The sequence below is a fragment of the Vipera berus genome (assembly GCF_964194415.1).
Source record: "Vipera berus genome assembly, chromosome: 4".
In the NCBI taxonomy this organism is placed as follows: domain Eukaryota; kingdom Metazoa; phylum Chordata; class Lepidosauria; order Squamata; family Viperidae; genus Vipera; species Vipera berus.
Genome location: NC_138206.1, coordinates 6,068,946 through 6,088,986, shown reverse-complemented (window position 1 = coordinate 6,088,986; position 20,041 = coordinate 6,068,946). Strand labels below are relative to the sequence as shown.

The window sequence follows — 20,041 nt, the reverse complement described above, 5'->3', positions numbered from 1 at the left end:
CCTTAACTGTTCCTCATCTATGGACAGAAATCTCGCCAAACTAAAGCAACTACTTGCCTCGTTAAAAAGATATAAATAGTCCTCGACTTAACAACGGTTCACTTAGTGACCCTTCAAAGTTGCAATGGCACTGGGAAAAAGCGACTCATTTTTCACACTTAACGACCGTTGCAGCATCCCCGTGGTCACGTGATTATTTTTTTTACAAAGGTTTTATTACTTTTTTCATACAATTCAGCAGTACTTCTTCAACAATCATGTTGCCTGAGTTTATCATTCGCTAATACAAGTTTAATTCCTAAACCTTTATCCTTTTCTCCAGCCATTGATAAAATAAGTCCCACGTTTGAAAGTATTCTATTTCTTCTTTTTCTTTCAACCTCAAAGCAAGTCTGTCCATTTCCGCACATTCTAGTATTTTTTTTAAATTGTTTCTTCCTCTGGGTGGTATTTCTTCATTTTTCTAGTGTTGTGCGAATATGATTCTTGCTGCTGTTATCACATGTAAAATCAAATATATACTTTGTTTATCAATCTTTTCTGGCATTATACCTAATAAGAAAAGTTCAGGTTTAAAATCTACATGTTTTCCCAACATCTTTTCTAGCCAAGTGTGCATTTTTGTCCAATACCTCTTTACTTTAACACATGTCCACCATACATGATAGTAAGTACCCGACTTGTGTTTACATTTCCAACATCTATTTGACATATTTTTTAAACATTTTTGCTAATCTTGCTGGTGGCAAGTGCCCTCTATAACACATTTTATATAAATTTTCTTTGTAAGAAGTTGACATTGTCAATTTATAATTTTCCCCCCACAAATTTTGTCATTTTTCTAAATCTATATGATATCCAAAATTCTTTGCCCGTGTTGTCATTGTTTCTCTAACTTGTTCATTTTCCATTTTCAAAGTCAATAAAAAGTTAGAGATTTTCTTAACTAATTTATCATCAGAAGTTAATAATGTCTGATCAAACAAAGTCTGTTCTTTATAAAATCCATACAGTTTGACATCTTTATCGTATCTAACTTGCATGATAGATCAATACCTTGATTTTCCATCTCTTGTTTGGATTTTAAATTCCCCATAGCTGTGTGGTTTACATTTGGATGGTGATGACTAACATTTATGACAGTTGCGGTGTCCATGGAGATATGTGATCCCTTTTTGCGACCTTCTGACAATGGGGAAGCCAGTTTCACTTAACAACCATGTTAACTGATTTAACAACTGCAGTGATTCACTGAATGCACGTGGCAAGAAAAGTCATAAAAAGGGCGCAAAACTCACCATCTGCCTCACTTAATAACAGAAACCACAGTTTGTGGTTGTAAGTCAAAAACTACCTGCATTTGTATAGGTACAGAAAAGCAATAAAAATGTTTTGGAAAGAGAGAGGCAGAGACAGACAGACAGTTTAGTGAAGACAGCTGCTGCCATCTAGGTGTGAGAGATTGTGAAGAGAGAGTGAAGGAAACAGGAAACTCAAAGGAACGAGAGAGGATGGAGGATTTTTTCTCCTAAACAGCAACTCAAACTTCAGTTGAGGATGCTGAAAGTCCCAGGAAAGAGAGACATAGATTTTCTAGGAGGACTTTGTGTTAATGAACACCCTAAAAAAAAGAAGAAGAAGAAGAAAAAGGTTGGTGGTTCCTATTGAAATTTCCACAACTCTGAGCTTTTTCCTCTAAATTATTTATTTATTTATTACCCGCCTTTATTATTTTTACAAACAACTCAAGGCGGGGAACATGTCTAACTATATCTTCATCCTGTTTTCTCCACAACAACCCTGTGAGATAGGTTGGGCTGAGTGAAAGAGGGTCTGGCCCAAAGTCACCCAGCTGGATTTCATGCCTAAGGCAAGACTAGAACTCACTGTCACCTGGTGATTGGCCCAAAGCCACCCAGCCGGCTTTCATGACTAAGACAATTTCTTTATCTCTGGCTTATCTACACCATTTAAGCATATTAAATTCCAATCCTCTGTGAGTAAGATGTGCGGTCTCTAAATTTGACAAAGAAAGAAAGAAAGAAAGAAAGAAAGAAAGAAAGAAAGAAAGAAAGAAAGAAAGAAAGAAAGAAAGGAAGGAAGGAAGGAAGGAAGGAAGGAAGGAAGGAAGGAAGGAAGGAAGGAAGGAAGGAAGGAAGGAAGGAAGGAAAGCAATACTCTGTAAGTAAGATGTGTGGTCTCTAAATTTGACAAAAAAAGAAAGAGAGAGATAGAAAGAAAGAAAAAAGAAAAGAAAAATAAATACAGGCAGTCCTCAACTAATGGCCATAAATGAGCGTGGAATTACAGTTGTAGGTCATGCCGGTTGTTAAGCAGGTCATCGCATGACCACATGCGATTTCACCAACTTTTTTTGAGGGGGGGTTGGGGGGTTGGGTGTCATTAAGCAAACACCAACGTCATTAAGTGAACCCATTGTTCACAATGGGTGGGTTTTCCCAGAAACCGGAAGTAAAACTAATTTCTATTTCTTGGCTGTATGTTCTAGAACAGGATTCTCCAAACTTGGCAACTTTAAGACTTGTGGATTTCAACTCCCAGAATTCCTAGCCAGTATAAAGCTGGGTGAGGAATTCTGGGAATTGAAGTCCACAAGTCTTAAAGTTGCCAGGTTCTGAGACCCCTGTTCTAGAGCAATGTGGTCTTCAAACTTGGCCCTTTGATGACTTCTGGACTTCAACTGCCAAAATTCATCAGCCAGGCACGCTGGCTGAGGAATTCTGGGAGTTGAAGTCCACAAGTCTTAAAGGTGCCATGTTCAGAGACTCCTGTTCTAGAGCAATGTGGTCTTCTGATTAATGTACTGGATCAGCCTCAGAAAGGCCTAAGATCAAGTCCATTATCATCAGTCCTTGCTTATCTGAGACCAATCTGCTCAACCCAGCCTACCTCATAAGAGTGTTATGGGATTTGGAGTGCAGAGATGACACCATGACGGGCAGGTTCTCATTGTGGGTTATTGTACATGCCATTGTTCCTCCCGTGGCCTGAACAACGCGGCGGTAGAACTTTTGATCAAATAAAAACATGAAGTTTCCAGAGGGAGGGAGATTAATTCTATCTAGTTGAAGCACTGTGTCTGCTTTTCAGATAATTCAGTTTTCTATACGTTCAATGGGCTGTCCAAACCTATGCTCAGCCATGAGGTGATGAATTGAAAATAGCTGTTTGTTTTTAACAAGAGCCAGAAATATTACTTGGATTAATTGGTTTTCTGCTTGCTTTTTGTGTTCTCCAACAGATTGGAACAATTGGCAATCTGGTTTAGTTAATTAAACGGGTGGATGATTCACCCACACCTTCCTACCTCTTCTGTACTAGCTATAGTTTCCAAAAGCTGATTGGCATATTGTATGTGTGTATGTGTGTTTTGGATCAACCCCCTTTTTCTACCTTCAACAATACAATATCTCCTTCAACAGTATAATATTTATAGCTTGGGGCTGAACCGAAGAGTCCCTGATGCTCTTTATGCTTGATGGCAAGCCACTACTAGTATATAAACATAACAGCTAAGCCCTCTCCCTTCTAGCACTGATGATGTTACCTAGTATGATAATGAAACGTCTGCAAGAAAACAAAGCAAGCTCAGAGAGCACCAAGGACCCCACAGTCCTCCTCCTCCTCCTCCTCCTCCTCCTCCTCCTCCTCCTCCTCCACAAACCTAGCACTGATGATGTTATCAAGTTTGGTAATGAAACGTCTGCAAGAAAGCAATCAAGCTCAGAGAGCACCAAGGATCCCGCAGTCTTCCTCCTCTTCCTCCTCCTCCTCCACAAACCCCACTCCCTTCTAGCACTGATGATGTTACCTAGTTTGGTAATCAAATGTCTGCAAGAAAACAGTTAAGCTCAGAGAGCACCAAGCATCCCACAGTCCTCTTCCTCCTCCTCCTCTTCCTCCTCTTTCTCCACAAACCCCATTCCCTTCTAGCACTGATGATGTTACCTAGTTGGGTCATGAAACGTCTGCAAGAAAACAAAGCAAGCTCAGAGAGCACCAAGGACTCCACAGTCCTCTTCCTCCACCTCCTCCTCCACCACCACCTCCTCCTCCTCCTCCTCCTCCACAAACCCCACTCCCTTCTAGAACTGATGATGTTACCTAGTTGGGTCATGAAATGTCTGCAAGGAAACCACCCAGCTCAGAGAGCACCAAGGACCCCACAGTCCTCCTCCTCCTCCTCCTCCACAAACTCCACTCCCTTCTAGCACTGATGGTGTTACCTAGTTGGGTCATGAAACATCTGCAAGAAAACAACCAAGCTCAGAGTGCACCAAGCATCCCACCGTCCTTCTCTTCTTCCTTCTCCTCCTTCCCTTCCTCCTCTTCAAATCCCATTCCCTTCATAGCACTGATGCCGTTACCTAGTTTGGTAATGAAACGTCTGCAAGAAAATCACCAAACTCAGGGAGCCTCAAGGGCTCCCCAGCATTTCAAAATGCTATGTCACTTCCTTGCTTCCTTCAGGTTTGCCTCCAGGTGTTTCAGCAAGGTCAACACTGAGGCCAGGACAGTGTGATCAAAGCTCCAAAGCATGGCTGAAAAAGGGACTGGTGCCCATTTTTCACACTTAGTGACCATTGCAGCATCCCCGCGGTCATGTGGTCCAAATTCAGGCACTTGGCAACTGGCATGTGCTTGTGACGGTTGCAGTGTCCTGGGGTCATGTGTTCACCGTTTGCAATCTTCTCAGCCAGCTTCTGACAAGGATAGTCAATGCGGGAAACAAGATTCACTTAACAACTGCTGTGGTTCACTTAGCAAAAAAGGTCATAAAACGGGGCAAAACTCACTGAGCAACTGTCTTGCTTAGCAATGGAAATTTGGAGCTCCATTATAAGTTGAGGACTACCTGTATAACATGTTTTTGTTTTTGTTTTTTTGTCTTCTTGGTCTGAAGAAAACCACGCGAGCTCTGTTATTTTCGTGTGTGTGTTGCGATGGTGCACACATGTACAAAACAGGCAGTACCTGCCTTGGGGGGAATAGCATTACCACAGACGTGCAAATGGACCCAAATATGGAAGGCTTCAGCCATTTCAAAACCTGCCTGTTCCCGCAGGTATTATGGATTCCAAACATGAATGATCTCTGCTAGATGATTGATCCATTAATTTAATCGTTGCTTTTTATGGCAAATGGAGAGTGTTTATTGCCTGGCAGTAGCCCTTGGCTAGTTAGTTGGGACCCCTGAATCATTTTATTGGTGTGTGGTTTTAACCTTCCATACACCCTTCCGAGTTACTGCTATAAGTGGGACCACTATACAGGCAGTGGTGGAATTCAAATTCCTGAACAACCGGTTCTCTTATTCGATGCAGGCCTGGGCCTCCGAAGCCTAGAACAGACTTCCAGAAGTGGCATCCACGCACTTCTGGTGGGGTATTCTAGGCCTGGGAGGCCTCCTCCAGGCCTCCGAGGCCTAGAACAGACTTCCAGAAGTGGCATCCACACACTTCCAGTGTGGTATTCTAGGCCTGGGAGGCCTCCTCCAGGCCTCCGAGGCCTAGAACGGAATTCCGGAAGTGGCATCCACGCACTTCTGGTGGGGTATTCTAGGCCTGGGAGGCGTCCTCCAGGCATCCGAGGCCTAGAACAGACTTCCGGAAGTGGCATCCACGCACTTCCGGTGGGGTATTCTAGTCCTGGGAGGCCTCCTCCAGGCCTCCGAGGCCTAGAACAGACTTCCGGAAGTGGCATCCACGCACTTCCGGTGTGGTATTCTAGGCCTGGGAGGCCTCCTCCAGGCATCCGAGGCCTAGAACGGAATTCCGGAAGTGGCATCCACACACTTCCGGTGGGGTATTCTAGGCCTGGGAGGCGTCCTCCAGGCCTCCGAGGCCTAGAACAGACTTCCGGAAGTGGCATCCACGCACTTCCGGTGCACCGTCCTAGGCTTGGGAGGCCTCCAGGCCTCCCAGGCCTAGACTGGACTTCTGGAAGCCAGCTGGTTCTCCAAATGCAGCAAAATTTAGCTACCGGTTCTACCAAACCAGTGCGAACCAGCTGAATCCCACCACTGTATACATGTAGTCCTCTACTTATGACCACAACAGCCCAAAATTTCCACCGCTAAGTGAAACATTTGTTAAGAAACATTTGTTAAGTGTGCTTCTCCCCCCCTTTTACGACCTTTCCTGCCACAGTTGTTAAGTGAATCACGGCAGTTGTTAAGTGAGGAACATGGTGGGTAAGCGAATCTGACTTCCCCCATTGACTTTGCTTGTCAGAAGGTCGCAAAAAGGGGATCACGGGGCACTGCAACCGTCGTAAATAGGAACCGAACTTTGATCGGGTGACCATAGGGATGCCGCAACCGTTGTGTGAAAAAAACAGTCATAAGTCACATTTTTCCTTTGTAACTTTGAACCCTTACTAAACAAATGGTTGTAAACCAGACATGTCAAACTCGCAACGTCACGTGACATCGCACAACGTATCGGGACAGTTTTGCCATTGCCGGCAATGGGGTGGGTGCGGCTTCCAGATGACACATCCGGCCCACAGGCCTGCAGTTTGAACACCCCTGTTGTAAACTGACCACTAGCTGTATGTACCTTTAAATAAATAAATAAATAAATGGATGACTAAATAAATAAGATTTATTTTATAAATAAATAAATAATGACATTTTCCTTGTTTTAATCAAAATAGCTGGGTTTACAAGTGTCCGTGTTTAGAGGGACTGTGGATGGAGAACGCATCGCTTAAACCAACGGGCGCTTGATCAGTTCAACTTCAGCCAATCTGCACGTTTAAGTGGTTCTCATTCTTGATGCAGTTAAATATCGCAAGAAGTGGGAAACACGAACTTCTGTGCCATCTCTGATTACAGATGGTCACCTAATCCCAAAGGTGCTTTTTTTTTTCAGGAGGCAAGTGGACTTTCTTGGTTTTCCTTTGAAGACCTTTCACTTCTCCTCCAAGAAGCTTCTTCAGCTCTGACTGGATGATGGGGAATGGAAGGATTTATACGCCTTGCAGTCATCTGGTCATTAGTACTCGCTCTGAGAGTCATTGAGGCCATTTTGAGCTTTACCCGGGTCCTCAGGGTCACCTGAACAGTGCAAATGGTCACCTGGAGTTTTTGCTTTCGAAGACAGCAAAGTCCACATTTTGGACAGAGAGGACCGCTGGTTTGAAAGAGTGGTCAAAGAGGCTATCTAGGTCCAGGTTGAACACCCGTCTCTCAACAGAGGGGGAGGGATATGACATCATCTATTTCCTGTCTACAACGTAGTCCTTTCTGCAGTTCCAAGGAGGCTCCACACCCATTTGCAGCACTCAGGTGACCCTGAGGACACAGATAAACCTCCAAGTGGCCTCAACAGCTCTCTAAAAGAAGGCAAATGACCAGCTATCTGCAAGGAATATAAATCCTTCCATTTCCCACCATCCCAGTCAGAACCTGAAGAAGCTTCTTGGATGAGAAACGAAACGTCTTCAAAGAGAAAAAAGAAAGTCCAGTTGCCTCCTGAAAAAGCGTCTTCGGGACAACCATGACTTGGATGATGGAGAACCTCCATAGACATGGTCACCTAATGCTTTGAGTTCTTCTTCCTGTCCAGGAACCAACTTTTCTTTACAAGAACTGGGCTTTGAAGATGTCTCGCCACCCCATGGGACTTTATACCGGACTGACTTAGGACTGCCCCACGGCAGCTACTCCATCAGCGCTGGCTCCGACGCCGATACGGAAACGGACGCCATCATGTCACCAGAGCACCCGGTGCGGTTGTGGGCCCGCAGCACCAAGTCCGGCCGTAGCTCCTGTTTATCCAGCAGAGCCAATTCCAACCTCACCTTAACAGATACAGAACACGACAACACGGAGACAGGTAAGAAAAAGCGTCAGCCGGATTCCGTTGTGTGTGTGGGGGGGGCTTTTTTTTGCAACGGAGATCTTTCTCTCATCCAAAAAATCAAGATGGTGGCTGCCATCCCATGGTTGCAGCCATCCCTTTGACTTTTTCACGAGGGATGTCCTGCTTTTCACCCATTTCTGTTCCTTTTGTGTCTTTGCGTGCGGTGTGTGTGTATGAGTGATTCAGTTGTTTGGTTATACCTCTGGCACATTTGATGTGAGTTGCGGACAAACGGAGGAAGAAAAGGCATAATTCCCGTCAAAAAGGGCACGTCCTGGTTAGAGAAAATGACTGAAAACATATAGATTTTAAGCCAGAATTGTTTTTGTTAGGCATAGTAGTAGGAAACTATGAGAAAGAACGTCTATACTTAATTTTACATGTATTCACTGCAACAAGAATAGTATATTGGAAAAATGAAAATCTGCCGACAAAGAATTAATTAAGAAAATTTTAGATTTGCAGAAATGGACAGATTGACATTGAAAATAAAATAAAATAATTTTATCAGTGGCTAGAAAAATGAGTTAGAGAGAAAGGAACGTGATATGTACTATGTAACATTAAATAGGTATTAGTAAGAAGAAGACTATCGGGTGAAGAGAAGATTTAAGAAGTATATTGTTAACTAACATATTGATTATGAAAACATAGAAACTAATTATTACGGATTGTTTTTTAAATACCTGAATCCAGACAACATGCTGTTTGCTAAATACTGAAGAATGTTATTTTATAAAAAATAATTAATTAAAAAATAATCCTTTTGTGTTGTGACCCAAAATATTTAGCTGTCAATGGCTGAAAGACTCATGTTTTGAACTGACCGGAAAAATACTAGTGGATTTAAATGCCCTATGGGCTCAGGGGAAGGGCTATATCCAAACAACAATTTCAAGAAGGATGCTAATAAATTTCTCCTGCTCAAACTTCTCCTTTTCTGTTGTCCCCGGCCTTTATCTCTGAATGGATATTTCTCTTTTCAAATGATGTTCTACCGAGTTCCCAAAACGCAATTCTGATTGACTCCCACTGTCTGTGTAAATAGATCTGCTGGCTCTCTAAAGGGACAGAGGTGACACACAAGCACACACACACACACACACACACACACATAAGCAAGTGCACACTTTGAGCCATTCATCTTTTATGAAAAACTTGAAGGTCACTTCATCCTTGTTGTTTCCACCGCAGAGATGTCTTGCAGTTATGGAGACAGTGCTGGAACTTTAGATCATCAATTCTTTAGGGCATAAAGAGTGAAGCTGATACACAATGGCATCTGGTCTATTCCTTAATAAAAAATGTTGTGTGTTGGCCACTCTGAAAAGGCCAGGAGACCATCTGAGTGATGTTAAGAGAATATCAGAAGTGATTCACTTCCTCTTATACCTTGTAGTTTGATTTTTAGAATGGAATGGAATAGAATAGAATAGAATAGAATAGAATAGAATAGAATAGAATAGAATAGAATAGAATAGAATAGAATAGAATAGAATAGAATAGAATAGAATAGAATAGAATAGAATAGAATAGAATAGAATAGAATAGAATAGAAAATATGGAATAGAATAGAATAGAATAGAATAGAATAGAATAGAATAGAATAGAATAGAATAGAATAGAATAGAATAGAATAGAATAGAATAGAATAGAATAGAATAGAATAGAATAGAATAGAATAAAGCTGGAAGGGATCTTGGAGGTCTTCTAGTCCAACCCCCTGTTCAAGCAGGAGAACCTATACCGTCTCAGACAGGTGACTGTCCAGTCTATTCTTAAAAACCTCCGGTGATGGAGCGCCCACGATTTCTGGTGGCAAGCTGTTCCACTGGTTAATTGTCCTCATTGACAGGAAGTTTCTCCTTAATTCCAGGTTGCTTCTCTCCTTGATCAGTTTCCAACCATTGTTTCTCGTCCTTCCCTCTGGTGCTTTGGAGAATAACATGACACCCCCTCTTCTTTGTGGCAGCCCCTCAGATACTGGAACGCTGCTATCATTCATGTCTCCCCTATTTCTCCTTTTCTTTAGACTAGCCAAACCCAAGTCCCGCAGCCGTTCGTCGTATGTAGTTGCACTTCTCTGAATTTTTTCCCCAAACTCTCAACATCTTTTTTGTGATGTGGTGACCAAAACTGGCTGCAGTATTTCAGGTGTGGCCTTACTAGGGCTTTATAAAGTGGTAATATTACTTCGTGTGATCTTGATTCTGTGCCTCTGTTTATACAGCCCAGGATCACATTAGCTTTTGTGGTCGCTGATTTTTGTCACAGATAATGGCAGAGATGCATGCCCTGATATCAGGGCGCAAATGACACAAATTACAAGCAGTCCTTGACTTACAACCGTTCGTTTAGCGACCGTTCAAAATTACCACAGCACTGGGGAAAAAGAATTATCGCTGTGGAACAAAGAATTACCACTGTGGATTCTGGAAACTGCTCACAAAGTCACTTTGAGGACCAAACGTTTCAGCCAAGATGAATTTCTGCAAAGAGTGAGCGCAAAAGGCGTGCGATAGCTTACCGGATATGTTTATCGATCAATATTAATTGCTGGGCGTATCGATAGAATGTATATACTTTAGCTCTGGTCAATATGAAGTTTTATCCAGCTGCCATCAAGAGTAGATTTTAATGGGGATCATTAAAGCCCACTTTTCTTCCTGAGCAGGTTAAAAAGTCAGCGGTTTTCGTTGTGGTTTCCTCATTCTTAATGCAAAATAAATAATCGGTATTGAATTCCGGTTCTGTGCATTCCGAGCCTCTCCGACACTTTTATGACTTGGTACTTTCAAGAATTTGGGATTTACGCGCTTGAAGGGGAACATAGAATAATAGGATCGGAAGGGACCTTGGAGGTCCTCTAGTCCAACCCCCCCCCCCGCTCAACCTATTCCATTCCAGACAAATGACTGTCTAATCTCTTCTTGAAAACCTCCAGAGTTGGAGCACACACAACTTCTGGAGGCAACCTGTTCCACTGATTTAATTGTTCTAACTGTCAGGAAATTCCTCCTTAGTTCTAGGTTGCTTCTCTCCTTGATGAGAGTTTCCATCCGTTGCTTCTTGTCCTGCCTTCAAGGAGCTTTGGAGAATAGCTTGACTCCCTCTTCTTTGGGGCAGCCCCTGAGATATTGGATCATGTCACCCCTCGCCCTTCTCTTCATTAGACTAGACATACCCAATTCCTGCAACCGTTCTTCATACGTTTTAGCCTCCGGTCCCCTAATCATCTCTGTTGTTCTCTCTGCATTCTTAGATTCTCTGTTGTTGCTGCCAATTTCTTCGCAATATCCGATGTATTCAACTCACTCATTTAGATCACAGCGATTGGGAACTGAATTCCTAGGTTGACTCTGTCAGCTGATTTGCCACTGAAAAGTTGAATCTGGGGACATCGGATGGATTGAACGTATTTTCTCCAAAGTGATTCCATAATTCCAGATCTTTTCCAGAGAAATGTTGTTGTTAGCTGCGAAGTCGTGTCCGACCCATCGCGACCCTATGGACAACATTCCTCCAGGCCTTCCTGTCCTCTACCATCTTCTGGAGTCCATTTAAGCTCACGCCTACTGCTTCAGTGACTCCATCCAGCCACCTCATTCTCTGTCGTCCCATTCTTCTCTTGCCCTCAACCTTTCCCAGCATTAGGCTCTTCTCCAGTGAGTCCTTCCTTCTCATTAGGTAGCCAAAGTATTTGAGTTTTAGCTTCAGGATCTGGCCTTCTAAAGAGCAGTCAGGGTTGATCTCCTCTAGGACCGACCAGTTTGATCGCCTTGCAGTCCAAGGGACTCGCAGGAGTCTTCTCCAGCACCATAGTCCAAAGGCCTCAATTCTTTGGCGCTCAGCCTTTCTTATGGTCCAACTTTCACTGCCATACATTGCAACTGGGAAGACCATAGCCTTGACTATATGCACTTTTGTTGACAGGGTGATGTCTCTGCTTTTTAGTGTGCTGTCTAGATTTGTCATGGCTTTCCTCCCCAGGAGCAAGCGTCTTTTAATTTCTTGGCTACAGTCCCCATCTGCAGTGATCTTGGAGCCCAGGAAAATAAAATCTGTACCAGAGAAATAGTGGCGGTCATCCACCTTGCTTTCGATTCCACAAACCTCTGCCATAATGCCAAATAACAAACGAATGGCCGGTATTATCTATTCACGTGTCTCATTCTGTTTCAAAGATGTCCCTGTGTTTAGCAGGCAGTCAACACTACAAGTAGTCCTCTACTTACGACGGGCCACCTAGCCACTGTTCGAAGTTCCCATGGACCCCAATGAAGCTCCTTATGATGCAAAGAAACAAATGGACAGTCACTTGTCTGGAATGGTATAGGACCTCCTGCTCAAGCAGGGGGCTGGACTAGAAAACCTCCAGGGTCCCCTCCAGCTCTATTCTGATTCATTTCTGAAAAATTCTTATGGACAGATCCATTTTTCCCTTCATTCTCAGAGAGAAAGGTGACTTTTTCAGCGCTGTCCCTCGTCACCGTGCAGGGGACACATCGCCTTACAAAAATTACAAGGCCCCCCCTTGTTTCTTTGCTCGCCCATTTTGAAACCCCATTTCCACCCGGTCTTAATCACTGCAGCCGTAAAATCCCCCAGAGTTCAGCTTTTGGTTTTTCTGCCCATGAAAATCAAATAAATAAAATTTCATAGTGTGCCTGTGCACTGCGTGAGGGACTTGATCCACTTGTCTTTGCCGAATCCTCCATCAATCAACTTATGAGATTTTAGCACCGGGTGAGAAAGGCCGAGAAATTGCATCAGAGCGACAAAGGCTTTCCAAATTTGTAACTTTTCATTCTGTTGCCACGGGTCAAGGGAGCACAATCTTGTGTGCGAACGCAACACTAATCGTCTTGTGGAACCCAGTTCTGCCTTTCAGCCGTGACTGAAAGCCATTGGTGTGGTTTACGACTAAAATTTAAAGCAGGTCGGGACTTTGAAGACCCTCAACGCTATTTAAAATCATTGCAAGTGGTCCTTGATTGACAACCATTTGTTTAATGGCTGTTCGAAGTTATAACAGCACTGGGGGGGGGAAGGAGTCTCATGGCTGTTTTTCCAATGTACAACCCTGCAGCATCCCCAGGGTCACATGATCAAAGTTCAAACACTTGGCAACTGGCATGTACTTACGACGGTTGCAGTGTCCCGGGAATAATAATAATAATAATAATAATAATAATAATAATAATAATAATAAGAAGAAGAAGAAGAAGAAGAAGAAGAAGAAGAAGAAGAAGAAGAAGAAGAAGAAGAAGAAGAAGAAGAAGAAGAAGAAGAAGAAGAAGAAGAAGAAGAAGAAGAAGAAGAAGAAGAAGAAGAAGAAGAAGAAGAAGAAGAAGAAGAAGAAGAAGAAGAAGTTGGAAGGGACCTCCAACCCCCTGCTCAGGCAGGAAACCCTATACTATTTCAGTCTCTTCTTAAAAACCTCCAGTGTTGGAGCATTCACCACTTCTGGAGGCAGGTTGTTCCACTGGTTAATTGTTCTAACTGTCAAGGAAGTTTCTCTTTAGTTCTAGGTTGCTTCTCTCCTTGGTTAGTTTCCATCCGTTGCTTCTTGTCCTGCCTTCAGGCGCTTTGGAGAATAGCTTGACTCCCTCTTCTTTGTCGCAGCCCCTGAGATATTGGAAGACTGCTATCATGTCGCCCCTTGTCCTTCTCTTCATTAAACTAAAGGTAAAGGTAAAGGTTCCCCCGCACACGCGTGCTAGTCGTTTCCGACTCTAGGGGCCGGTGCTCATCTCCGTTTCAAAGCCGAAGAGCCAGCGCTTGTCCGAGGACGTCTCCGTGGTCATGTGGCCGGCATGACTAGACGCCAAAGGCGCACAGAACGCTGTTACCTTCCCACCGGAGTGGTCCCTATTTTTCTACTCGCATTTTGACGTGCTTTCGAACTGCTAGGTTGGCAGAAGCTGGGACGAGTAACAGGCGCTCAACTCTGTTACGCGGCACTCGGGATTCGACCCGCCAAACTGCCGACCTTCCGATCGACAAGCTCAGCGTCCTAACCCACTGAGCCACCGCGTCCCTCTTCATTAAACTAGACATCCCCAATTCCAGCAACTGTTCTTTATATGTTTTAGCCTCCAGTCACCTGATCATCTTTGTTGCTCTTCTCTGCACTATTTCTAGAGTCTCAACGTCTTTTTTACATCGTGGTGACCAAAACTGGATGCCGTATTCCAGGTGTGGCCTTACCAAGGCCTTGTAAAGTGGTATTAGTACTTCACGTGATCACGTTTACGTCACCTCCTTTTCTGACCTTCTGACCAGCAATGGGGGAAAGCCGGATTCATTTAACAACAAGGTCCAGTGGCCTTTTGAAAAATCCCCTTTGGGTTAGAAGAGATAAAGGAAAAGGGAAAAGGAAAGAAATCCGGTGTTACGACCTTATTTGAAGGGACCAAAGGTCAAGATTGTTAAGTAGAAGGAGGAAGGAATATAAAGTTAGTCTATCTGATCAAGGTTAAAATAGATACAAGTTGTTATTGTGAATAACCCTTAATGGGTTTTTGCTTATCAGACTGAACCAAGAGGCTTTAAGGATTTCTTGACAGATAAGAGACAGGATGTGGAAAGGCTGTATTTGAAGATAAATTGCTTGTTGTTGTTAGCTGCAAAGTCGTGTCTGACCCATCGCTACCCTATGGACAACGTTCCTCCAGGCCTTCCTGTCTTCCTCCATCTTCTGGAGTCCATTTAAGCTCACGCCTACTGCTTCAGGGACACCATCCAGCCACCTCATTCTCTGTCGTCCCTTTCTTCTCTTGCCCTCAATCTTTTCCAGCATGAGGCTCTTCTCCAGTGAGTCCTTCCTTCTCATTAGGTGGCCAAAGTATTTGAGTTTCCACTTCAGGATCTGGCCTTCTAAAGAGCAGTCAGGGTGGATCTCCTCTAGGACCGACCGGTTTGATCGCCTTGCAGTCCAAGGGACTCGCAGGAGTCTTCTCCAGCACCAGAGTTCAAAGGCCTCCATTCTTTGGCGCTCAGCCTTTCTTATGGTCCAGCTTTCACTGCCATACATTGCAACTGGGAAGACCATAGCCTTGACTATATGCACTTTTGTTGACAGGGTGATGTCTCTGCTTTTTAGTGTGCTGTCTAGATTTGCCATGGCTTTCCTCCCCAGGAGCAAGCGTCTTTTAATTTCTTGGCTACAGTCCCCATCTGCAGTGATCTTGGAGCCCAGGAAAATAAAATCTGTCACTACCTCCATTTCTTCCCCATCTATTTGCCAGGAATTGAGAGGGCCAGATGCCATGATCTTGGTTTTCTTAATGTTTAGTTTCAACCCAACTTTTGCACTCTCCTTCTTCACCCGCAACAAGAGGCTCTTCAGTTCCTCTTCACTTTCTGCCATAAGTTGCTAGGTTACTAAAATTGTTTATACTTTTTTTTTGATGAAGAAGGGAAAGTCACTTCTTTGTAGGTAGTCCTTGACGTACGACCACAACTGAATTTATGTTGCTAAGTGAGACATTTGCTCAGTGGGTTTTGCCCCACTTTACAACTTTTCTTGCCTCGGTTGTTAAGTAAATCGCTACCCTTATTAAAGTAGTAACGCTAACTTAGGCTTCCCTTTTGACTTTGCTTGTCAGAAGGTCACAAAAGGGGGGGTCACGTGATCCCGGGACACTGCAAACTGACATAAATACAAACCAGCATCCAAATTTTGATCATGTGACCATAGGGATGCTGCAATGGTCATAAGTGTGAAAATGGTCATAAGTGCCTTTTTTCCGGTGCCGTTGTAACTTTGAACGGTCGCTAAATGAACGGTTATAACTTGAGGACGACCGGTATATACTATTTCTTTTCCTTTCTTCCCCTTGCTGTAATTTTTATTCTTTTATTCTTTTGTTTTTTTCTTTTCTGCACTATTTTTCTTTTATCCTTTCCTCACTTCGCCTCTCCTTAATTGTAATTTTGAATAAAATTACTATTAATAAAGGAAAGCTACTGTATTTGCTCTCTTTCTGCGTTCTCGGTGTTTCTGAAATCAAATTATCTGTGCCAGATTCGTTGTAAATGAGTTTTATTTCCCTTGGTCTTTAATTTATATTGCAACTTGTAAATTGTTTTGGTGTATGTGTGCCAGTTTGAAAAATTAAAGGCAGAGAGCAAGTTTAGCATGTGTGTGGCGTATTTCTAAGAATAGGGCTTTCATTTTTTTTAAAGAGAGGAGCAGTAAGTCTCATTCTAGTGACCGTGACTCTTAGGATAAAATGCATAAGGCTGAAGCTATAAAACATTTGATTTTTTTAAATATAATCATAATCACCATAACAACAACAACAATAAAGTTGGAAGGCACCTTGGAGGTCATCTAGTCCATCCCCCTGCTCAGGCAGGAAACCCTATACCATTTCAGATAAATGGCTGTCCAGTCTCTTCTTAAAAACCTCCAGTGTTGGAGTATTCACAGCTTCTGGAGGCAAGGAGTTCCACTGGTTAATTGTTCTCACTGTCAGAAAGTTTCTCCTTATTTCTAGGTTGCTTCTCTCCTTGATTAGTTTCCATCCGTTGCTTCTTGTCCTGCCTTCAGGCACTTTGGAGAATAGCTTGACTCCCTCTTCTTTGGGGCAGCCCCTGAGATACTGGAAGGCTGCTATCAAGTCTCCCCTCGTCCTTCTCTTCATTAAACTGGACATACCCAATTCCAGCAACCGTCCCCGATATGTTTTAGCCTCCAGTCCCCTGATCATCTTTGTTGCTCTTCTCTGCCCTCTTTCTAAAGTCTAGAGTTTTTCATAAAAGACAATTGGAAACAGTCAAACCAATTTTGGAGTTCACCTGAAACTGTCTTTTCAAAGAGGAGCAGATATCAAAATCCTTCACAGCACTTACAACAGTCCGTTTAGTGACCATTTAAAGTTACAACATGACTGAAAGAATAGACCTATGCCCGCTTTTCACACTTATGACCGTTTGCAGCAACCCCAAGGGTCACGTGATCAAAATTCAGATGCTTGGCAACTAACTCACACTTATGACCACTGCAATGTCCCGGGGGTCACATGATCAGCTTCATGGAGAAGCATTGACTTTTTCCACAAGTTACACTTGGTCCTCAACATACGACCACAACTGAGCCCAAAATTTCTGCTGCTAAGTGAGACTGTCATTAAGTGAACCTTGCCCCATTTTGCGACCCTTCTTGGCACAGTTGTTAATTGAATCACTGCAGTTGTTAAGTGAGTGACATGGTTACTAAGTGAATCTGGCTTCCCTGATTGACTTTGCTTGTCAGAAGATCGTAAAAGGGGAATCACGTCATCCCCGGGACGCTGCAACCGTCGTAAATATGAGTCAGTGGTTAAGCATCCGAATTTTGATCATGTGACTGCTACATTGGTTGTAAGTGTGAAAAATGTCCCTATGTCACTTTTTTCAGCGCTGCTCAAACAGTCACTATGTCCAGGTATTGATTTAACAGCTAACCAGAGCTAACCAGTTTGTGTAATGTAAGATGTAAGATGGAATGTAGTGATGAGAATGACTCAGCAGGGTCTGTGTCTCTTTAAGAGCCTTTGTATAAAGGGAAGGCTCTGCTGATGTGTTCTCTCTCTTCCGTTTCCTGCTGTAATTGTGGCTTGTTGGATCCTGCTGTATTAGCACGTGTACGTATGTTGTTCTTGGTGTATGATATTGTAGATAGTGTAAGATAAACCACCATTTAATACAAACCACTGTTTACTGTGTTTACCCCTGGATTATCTCAGTGCAATAAGACTGTGCACGCTCTGACACACTAAATGAACTGTTGTGTGGCTGTGACTAGGGGGGCCTTTGCCCAGGTTCGCCTGGTGCGCCAGTTGCGACCCTATCTAGACCGGGATGCCTTGCGTACAGTCACTCATGCGCTCGTGACTTCTCGTCTAGACTACTGTAATGCTCTCTACATGGGGCTGCCCTTCAAGTCCACTCGGAGACTTCAACTGGTGCAGAATGCAGCCGCGCGAGTTGTCCTGGGGGGTTCCCGATACTCCCATGTTACACCTTTGCTCCGCGAGCTGCATTGGCTGCCGGTTGCCCTCCGGGTGTGGTTCAAGGTGTTAGTGATGACTTACAAAGCCCTACATGGCATGGGTCCGGATTACCTATGGCAACACCTGCGGCTGGCGTCAACTTCCCTCCGTCCAGTGCGCTCCCACAGATTGGGCCTCTTCAGGGTGCCTCCGATCAAGGAATGTCGATTGGTGGCCCCCAGGGGGAGGGCGTTCTCTGTGGGCGCGCCAGACCTATGGAACCGCTTGCCGGTTGAGCTCCGGATGGCGCCCGATCTTTGCTCCTTCCGGCGCGATCTCAAAACCTTTCTTTTTGAACAAGCTGGCCTGGCCTGATGGGATAGGGTTGGGTTTTATAAATCGGTTTTAACTTTTAATTATGTACTAATTTATTACGGGCATTGTTGTTTAATTACTTTTTAATTTTTGTATCCTGTTTTTTATTATGTATTGCCCTGTTCACCGCCCTGAGTCCTTCGGGAGAAGGGCGGTATACAAATTAAATTATTAAATTATTAAATTAATTGTAAGTCGAGGACTTTTGACCTGTACTTTTCTTCGACTTCTTTGAAACCCATTTGAAACCCACTGACTTGGACAGTTTCATTGATACCGGAGTGACTTTTCCATGTAAATGCAGGCAGTCCTCGATTTACAACAATTCATTTAGTGACCATTCAAAGTTACAATGCCATTAAAAAATAAGAGTTATGACCGTTTTTCACAGTTACGACCTTTGCAGCATCCCCGTGATCATGTGATTAAAATTCAGAAGCTTGGCAACTGACTCATATTTATGACGGTCACAGTGTCCCGGGGTCACGTGATCGCCATTTGAGACCTTCTGACCAGCAAAGTCCAAGGGGAAGCCAGATTCAATGAACAACCGGATTACTAATTTATCAACTCCAGTGATTCACTTAACAGCCGTGGCAAGAAAGGTCGTAAAATGGGGCGAAACTCACTTCACAAAAGAACTTTTTGGGCTCCCTTGCGGTCATACGTTGAGGACCACCTGTATATTGTTGGAGCTTCGGAGGATGTTTAATTGCTGGCCTGTTTTCAGCTGATCTTGCTTAGTGCCTCTTTAGGAACTTTTGATTAAATGAAAGAAGTTCAGAGAGATTGACACTTACTGTTCAGAGAGATTGACACTTCGGAGGCTCTGCATACTTTCAGGAGACGATCTTATCAACATTCCAAAGTTGCCGCAGATTATTGATCCGTCCAGCCTCTTCCGAGGTGATTTGTTAAATATGCTCAACATCAGCGCTCTAAACCTGAGAGGTGAGGTCACCATTGTGTAGGTTGTCATTGACCTTTGGAGGTAACCTTCCCAATTATCTCCTAGCAGATCGGATGACCACCTGTGGAATTAATTTGCGAAGGGTTTGTGTTGAGTGAGTGTGTTAGTTTGTTGGGCAAATTCTGTCCTGAAAGAACCCCATTTTGGTAGGAAACTCAAGGAGACTTGAGATGATGGCAGAAAATGAGAGAGAGAGAGAGAGAGAGAGAGAGAGAGAGAGAGAGAGAGAGAGAGAGAGAGAGAGAGAGAGAGAGAGGAGGGGGAGGGAGGGAGGGGGAGGGAGAGGGACGGAGAGGAGAGGGAAAGAGGGAGGGAAGAAGGAGATGGGGGAGAGGGAGGGAGAGAGAGAGGGGGAGGAAGGGAGAGAGAGGGAGGGAGAGGGAGGGAGGGAGGGGGAGAGAAAGGGAGGGGGAGGGAGGGAGGGGGAGGGAGAGGGACAGAGAGGAGAGGGAAAGAGGGAGGGAACAAGGAGATGGCGGAGAGGGAGAGAGAGAGAGGGAGGAAGGGAGAGAGAAAGGGAGAGGGAGGGAATTTGAATTTGAATTTGAATTTTATTGAATTTATATACTGCCCTTTATTTATTTATTTATATACCGCCCTTTATTAGTCTAGTTTAGTTTAGTTCTAGTCTAGTTTAGTCTAGTTCTAGTTTAGTTTAGTTTAGTTTAGTTTAGTCTAGTCTAGTCTAGTTTAGTTTAGTTTAGTTGTAGTCTAGTCTAGTCTAGTCTAGTTTAGTCTACTCCACTTTAGTTTGGTTCTAGTATCATCTAGTTTAGTCTAGTTTAGTTTAGTTCTAGTCTAGTTTAGTCTAGTTCTAGTTTAGTTTA

The 20,041-nt window shown here is 43.6% G+C and overlaps 1 protein-coding gene across 1 annotated transcript in view; it reads left to right on the top strand.

The window, feature by feature from the left end:
* TENM4 (teneurin transmembrane protein 4) overlaps window positions 1-20,041 on the top strand; it is a 315,526-nt gene that overhangs the window by 1,305 nt on the left and 294,180 nt on the right. The window contains exon 2 of the mRNA XM_081327781.1: window positions 7,593-7,862. Coding sequence (XP_081183907.1) covers window positions 7,593-7,862 — 270 coding nt within the window. The remainder of the gene's footprint in view (window positions 1-7,592; window positions 7,863-20,041) is intronic.